The following is a 7,500-nucleotide window of genomic DNA, read 5'->3' on the forward strand; positions in this document are numbered from 1 at the left end:
TTAAAACAAAATAATAATAATAAAATAATAATAATAAAAAAAATAATAATAATAATAATAATTAAGAAAACAAGTAAATTTGCTGATTACATACCTGTCCATCTTTATGCAAAGAGAAATTCTGAATACCAGACCCTTGAGAATCTCTTTGAGCGCTCGGCCATAAGCGTTTCAGTGATGGTAATGCCACGCTGAGCACCAACACTCAAGAACCTGAAAAGTTTAATTTTGTTTCACACTGATTCTATTACAATTACTATGATTATAAGTGGGTGGGTAGTTAGGTAAGTATGTAAATTGGTAGGTAGGTAGAATTGTAGTTAGATGGGTAGGATGGTATGTAGGTAAGTAGTTAGATAAGTAGTTAGGTAGGTAGGAAGTAGTTCAGTAGGTAGGTAGGCAGAGAAATAAACAGGTAGGTAGACCGACACAGACTTACTGATATATGAACATACAAATATACATACATATATCAAACATCTTGTAAAGATATATAGACATATATACTTATAAATTCATTAATACATATATACTTACACATATACACATACATATAAATACACACAAACATAGTACGTCTAAAAATTCAACTAGCCGTACCTTTTACCAAAAAGTTCAATAAGTGAACCAATCCTCCCAAGGCCATGGACGGTGATTGTGCCCTCCTGATTGAATTGCGTCCTGGAAAAAAGTAACTATCTAATTATCTTCTATTACGTCCCTTACCTGCTTTTATATCTCTTAGAATTTTTCAACAGTAACATTTTAAATGTTTGTATGAATTGATAAATATAGTTGTAAGATACAAGACCTGCAGCTGTGAACACATATATGCAATTATATACACAAATTAGTAAAAAGTCATTATACTTTTGTAATTAGCATTGCTTGGTATACATGTATATACATAATGACCTACCAGAGCTCAGTCCTTACCAATTTGGATTCTGATGATGTGGCTTGTAAGTGGAGGCTTCTTTCATCGTGACCCAGTCTGACACAGAAAGGTTTTGAGATTCAACATCAAAGGTTCTCTTTTTTCTGTTCCACCAGCATTCTTCTTGAAGTTCCAGTTTCTCCACTTGTAAACTTGAAACCTGTTGAAATAAGGGTGTCAACAAAGACTACTTTTTGAAGCAAGTCTTAATATAGCTAGTCTTTTTTCATCAAAAAAAAGGTCACATACAAAGAGATACATCACTTAAATAAAATAATAATATAACCAAAGAAAAAATATTGGTACTTCAGTCTTTAAATGCCAATATCTAGATTTTAATTTGTACAAATATACTACAGCCTTCGCTATTATAACAACTGTTTTCTAATATGAGGAATATATGTTTTACCTCCAGCCGATATCTTAAGCATAATTGTTACCACCAAAAAAGCTCCCGACCAGCTGCTACAGCCAGCTAATTTTCAACTTTCTTATTCTGTTTAAAACTGCTCTATACAGATAAATCATATCTTAAAAAGATTAGTCTATTATCATTACTAGTGGCTACTGGCAACTGCCGTGAAGACTCCACAGGAGGGTGCATCATAAAAGATCTAAGAAAGGTATAACTATGACAATAATCTCAAATAATGAAATAAACTACTCAGTGTATCTTGATCTAACATATCATTTACCTTGGTTCCAGCTCTTCCGATTAACAAAAAGGGAAAAATTATAAGGACAAGTAATGACTGATATAAACAAGGAAATGTCAAAGTACCGTTCACAACAGAATATGTCATTCCTCATGATACTATGCAATTCAGTCACTCACACTCACTGTTTTCACACGATACAAATGAAACCAGATTGTTATAATCATCCGTAGCCCCATTTTAACAATGCAACAATCATTTGTTTATTATAAGCAGCATATGACCAGTACATCTCTGAGATAATGTGTATATGTACTTTGATTTTTTTTTTTTTTTTTAATACTTACAGATATTATATTAAAATAACATGACAAGAAAATTCAACCAAAACTAGTAAAAGTAAGGGAATTCTCAATGCTTAAAATACTTAAGATATGTTCTCTCAATCATAGAATCATCATACAACTCTGAGAAGTTTTAAAAACACACAGGCAGACAAGAATTTTTGTCTTATCATCTCAAAAAACCTTGATCATCATCATCAATACTAGACAACTGTAGTAGATGATGGTGTCTATCACATGACTGGTGTCTACATCACTTTGGGGAGTGGTTGTTGTGGGGGTGCAAGTTCCCACAAGTATGGCTGGGTGTTGGAGTTGAGTGGAGATCGACAGGGGAGACAGAAAGGTGGCTGCTGCTTAGCTCTGTTCAGTCTGGATGATCTTTATATAATGCTTAATCTCATTCCAGCTTCTGCAGCTCAAGTACACAGGAGCTGTGTAAGCTAGCAGGGAATAAAGGGATTCTGCAGTTCAATCAGAGAGCTGGGAGGTGTCCTGTTGAGCCAGTCAGGTCTCAGCAGTGAATTGCGAGAAGTGCCTGCTGGTGAGTGACCTGGATAAGGCTGAGGACATGGTTGACCCAACCTGGGTAACTATACTGAGCTGCAGGTTGCAGGTCATGGTTGCTACAGTACTCCCCCTCTAGTGAGTGAGCTAAGTGAGCGAGCAAAATAACACAGGTAGTGGTTGCTACACAACCATTTCCATATCATCAGTATCAGCAGAAACAAATAAGTAAACAAGTCCACACTAATTTAAACCAATATAGTAGTGCTGCTCATCATCATCATCATCATCATCATTGTCACACTAGATTCAGTGTCATCCTCCTATTGCCTTGCTGGTCTACCCTCAATTTCTTTTTCATCTTGGTATCCATTTTGTGCTTTTCTTGGTCTGTTTCTCATTCTAGATTTTTTTAACATTTTACCAAATTTCATAATAACTTGTCAATCTTTTCTTTGATGTCTTCTTCTTCTGTTATTTTCTCTTATTCACCCACTTTGCTATTTTTCCTCAAATATAAATTGATAAATAGATATATCAATCAACAATTAGAGCAGACTGATAAAGGTTAAGTGAAAAGGCCAAAGAGGGTACATGAAATGCCATCTAGCAGAATGATCTGTAGTAAAGATTCATTCAAAAGCTACTGAAGATGTACTTGAAAAAGAAACACTGGCTGCTAGCAGTATTAACATGGGCAAGGAGAAGGCACTGTGGAAATTTACCTAATAACCAGATAATGGAAAAATATTACAAAAATCCCTCCTACCCAATAATTCTGCAACTTAAAACTACAAAAATAAACCCACAATACAGGAGAATATGTCATAGGTCTCCTGAAAATTTTACAAAAAAAAATATCTACAGGCCAACTAATATCACCCCTTACCTCCTGCGACAGTATCCACTCTCTTGGAATATTTCACCATCCCGCTGGATGCATGTGAAAATAAGCAAAGTTACAGCAATTGATATAAATCTTGATTGTACAGCTAATCACCCTAATCATAGCACTACTTTTATTTCATCAATCTGTTACTGTCAACTAAAATGGCCAACCTTGTGCATTGGCCATATATAAGATGAAATATCTTACGTGGAGAGATTTATATATACCAAGGGTAGTGGTTGCTACACAACCATTTCCCTATCATCAGTATCAGCAGAAGCAAATAAAGTGATATGACTGCAGCCCTGTTCCACAATGTATGGGCTTGTATGGTATCATTACATAATATTATTATATTTATATCGTTCAATAGATATATAAATCATTCACTAAACAAAAATGCACAATTATCATTATATTTTCTTAAGGTTGAGTATTGTCAGAATTCAATTATTCTTTTTTCTTTTCTTTTCTTTTTTAATAACACTTTCTGGATGTATGTAGGCAAAGACGCACCTGATACAGGATTAGCAGTTAAGACTACTGCGTTTCAAATTCTTGTGTAATAATAGAACAATTTATCCATTAGTCTGCTGCAAACATTTCAAATTTGAGTATTGACCCCATTTGATATTTCAAGATCTTGGCAACCCATGGAAAAATGATTGGTGAAACCGCCCTAAGCTCATGATCCCTGGGTTGGGAAAAGCTGCTGTAATGTATAGTTGAACACTTGACAGTTTTCAGTCAGAATCAAAGCAAGTAATTGCTATGTACAGATCAGTAGAGTAACAACATTAGAAGGCAAAGAGAGGATACAATAACTTGTAATAACATAGGTAGCTCCATCAGGGACGTTTCCTCATAATTGATACTTATATTATTGTGCATACACAAATTACATGAAAAAGAATATAAATCATTTTAGTATGAATAATATATATGTGCTCATTTTCAATAGAATTGTGCTTCCTTACATTTAGTTTTCTGTGTAAAAAAGGAATTGTGCAAGTAAAGGACAAGATAATATTTAGTTTGATTTGTCTGTTTTGCTAATACCTTACAAATAAATCAGTAACTAACAGCTGTTTCAAGGCTAAAATTCTTATATTCATGTAGAGATATTCCAAACTGGGGTATTTAAAATAACCAAAGGAGAAGCTTAACAATAGATGAATACAGTTCTTTACAGGAACTGCCACTAATAGTTGTACTCTTGAGGCTACTTATAAAATGCCTTTATATGTAGCACAAATTCAGAAGAAGAATACTCTGAGAGGGAATTTATCCAAGCACTATCATCACCCAAAAGAAAAAGAGAAAGAGCCAAAAGTGGTAAAAGCAATCCAATGATTACAATTTTGCCTGCAGCAGCAGATCACTGGAAACCTCAAAGGGCAGCTTATTCACATATAAAAATTAACCCTTTGATTATAAGGCAAAATGAAACATGAGAAAAGGATTCATAAAGAATTTTGAAGGACTTGCTGGTCCTACGATACACTACGAGAAGACATCCACTAGAAGACATACGTCATACATAACTGAAATCTCCCTAGTCTAACAAGCCTCCAAGTGGGTATTCTTGCTTAATGCTGAAGGTTTTCAAAAACTAAATAAATAGCCAGGCAACAGGAAGAACCAGCTTACCATAATGAAGCTATAATAATCATCTTACACATGAGACTAAAGGGATTCACCATACAGACAGAAGAATTTAATATAGGGGACATGTGCAAGACATTTCAAAAATGAAGATTTTACTATGATGTCCGATGAATCATTAGAAAGTGATGGCAGTGATGTACTTAATCAACTTTTAATCCATGTCATATGAAAATCAAATACTTGTGGTAAATATTACGTCCTGTGCTACAGATGGTGACCCTGTTATGACGGGCAAGAAAAGTGCTGTTCAACAATAACAAAGGACAACAATACATAGTATTTTTTTTCATAGTGAGAGGTTTATACCTTGGGTTTAGGCATTGTGAAATGGTAGCGCTGGACAGGTTGCACTTGTTGTCCATATCTAATAAATGCTGTCTTGGCCCATACAACCTGAACATGCAAGATCAAGGCCTTAAGTATTTGGGAAATTAATATATCTTTCTTTTAGAAGATACAGAATCACTTTTCCACGTAATAAAAAAGAAAAAAAGAATATCAAAAACATCCTAAGTTACATAAAAAAAAAAGTCAGACTTCCTTATAAAAGCTTTTAGTTTAATATTCAGTCATTCACATTCAAAGGAAAACTATTATTTTAAATGCTTAGAAATTAAGAGTGAAAAGCCTTCTTTTAAATCAAAGTCCGTGCAAGAGGTGATTTCAGGATTTCACCTACCTTAGGACTAAGGCTTATACAAAAAATTAAAACATGACTTTACAGATGTGATTTTAGTATTGATCAGATCTAAGGTGAGGTAGATGGGATAATGTTCTGTTCATTCTTATCAAAGATGATATTTTCTGCAAAAAAGTCATAGTTTAGACTGAGGCCAACTGATGTAAGTGATCCTAAAGAGGTTCTTCCATGCAAAGCATCTTTTGTCTCCAACTAAAAACAAAGAACATGCAGCTAACAGATCCAGATGCTTGTACATTTCATTGGTGGAACAGTAACATTATCTAGCTTTCGATTATATTGAACAATAATATATACTATGCATCTATATCTCTTTAATATACAGAAAAAAAAATCTGTATACTATCCAAAGGATGTCAACTGACTCAAAGCAGCTATAAGAAATACTGGAAAGCCCAAAAAGTGTTCTAACTTCAAAAAAATAGCACTTTTTGTGTAGAAAAAAAAAAAATAATAATATCCATATCTATCTATCTATCTATCTATCTATCTATCTATCTATCTATCTATCTATCTATCTATCTATCTATCTATCTATCTATCTATCTATCTATCTATCTATCTATCTATCTATCTATCTATCTACCTATCTATCTATTCCCTTTGATTAAAGCATTCTTTTCAAAATACACTATGCATAGCTAACCCTGTACCATCATTCACTAATGATTTAGCAAATTAATTCTACATTTATTAACCCAAGATTTATACTTCCAAATACTTATACACAGTAAACCCTTTACAAAGCTTCAAAATATTTAACTGTACAAGCTCAAACAACATGAACTCACCCTCCGCAGAAATGTAGGTAGCACATTCCGCACTGCTGCGACTCTCTTGGTATATAATCTTCCTTCCTTGTCTGTGTTTCTTTCTATAACATTGCAAGAAATGATGTCCTTGTCGTACTCGTTCGGAAACTTTGTGAGATGAGTGGCTGCCACGAGCTCAACTGGGGCCTGGTAGATGTGTTCCGCCGTGACTGTAACTGTCATTCTCAACACCTGCTAAGTCGTAAACACAATCAAGCTTTTTTTTTCAACACTAAAGAACATGGTTCCACATAAAATTAGCTCTTTTAAAGTTACGAAAATAAGTGATAAAAATTACATCTGTGTCTTTGCCTGTCTGTCTGTCTATATACATCTGTGTGTGTGTGTGTGTGTGTGTGTGTGTGTGTGTGTGTGTGTGTGTGTGTGTGTGTGTGTGTGTGTGTGTGTGTGTGTGTGTGTGTGTGTGTGTATTATATACCATGTATAAATATAAATACATTTATCAATCTATCTATCTATACATATATATACATATATATATATATATATATATATATATATATATATATATGTATATATGATATATATATATAATATATATATATAATATATATATATATATAATATACATATATATACATAATATATATATACATATATATATATAATATATATATATAATATATATATACATAATATATATATACATAATATATATATACATAATATATATATATATAATATATATATATATATATATATATATATATATATATATACACACATATACATATATCATACCACATATAAATATATATACATAGCATTTGAGGAGCAACCAATGCATGAGCACAATTCACAAAACAAAACTACAATGGTCAGTTTATGTCTAAACAACCATGGGCTGGAATGATTAATACTCCAAGCATTCACAGTCTTCATCATGTAAGTTATTTTAAAAAATCAAAGTCAGTACTCCAATACATGCTCTTGCCGCAAAAAAGAGTCATGATTTACAAAATACTA

At 33.0% G+C, this 7,500-nt stretch overlaps 1 protein-coding gene across 6 annotated transcripts in view; it reads right to left on the bottom strand.

The window, feature by feature from the left end:
• The window catches only part of LOC113803456 (PRELI domain-containing protein 2), a 13,218-nt gene that overhangs the window by 2,842 nt on the left and 2,876 nt on the right, over positions 1-7,500 (bottom strand). For 3 of the 6 annotated variants that reach the window (XM_027354245.2, XM_027354241.2, XM_070144527.1), the window contains exons 2-5: positions 6,493-6,708; positions 937-1,097; positions 601-681; positions 95-213 (exon numbers count right to left, since the gene is read on the bottom strand). In XM_027354245.2, coding sequence (XP_027210046.1) covers positions 105-213; positions 601-681; positions 937-1,097; positions 6,493-6,696 — 555 coding nt within the window. In that variant the 5' untranslated portion in view covers positions 6,697-6,708 and the 3' untranslated portion in view covers positions 95-104. The remainder of the gene's footprint in view (positions 1-94; positions 214-600; positions 682-936; positions 1,098-6,492; positions 6,709-7,500) is intronic. The other 3 variants (XM_027354243.2, XM_027354242.2, XM_027354246.2) reach the window with 1 other exon arrangement.

This window comes from Penaeus vannamei, chromosome 32, assembly GCF_042767895.1.
Source record: "Penaeus vannamei isolate JL-2024 chromosome 32, ASM4276789v1, whole genome shotgun sequence".
NCBI lineage: Eukaryota > Metazoa > Arthropoda > Malacostraca > Decapoda > Penaeidae > Penaeus > Penaeus vannamei.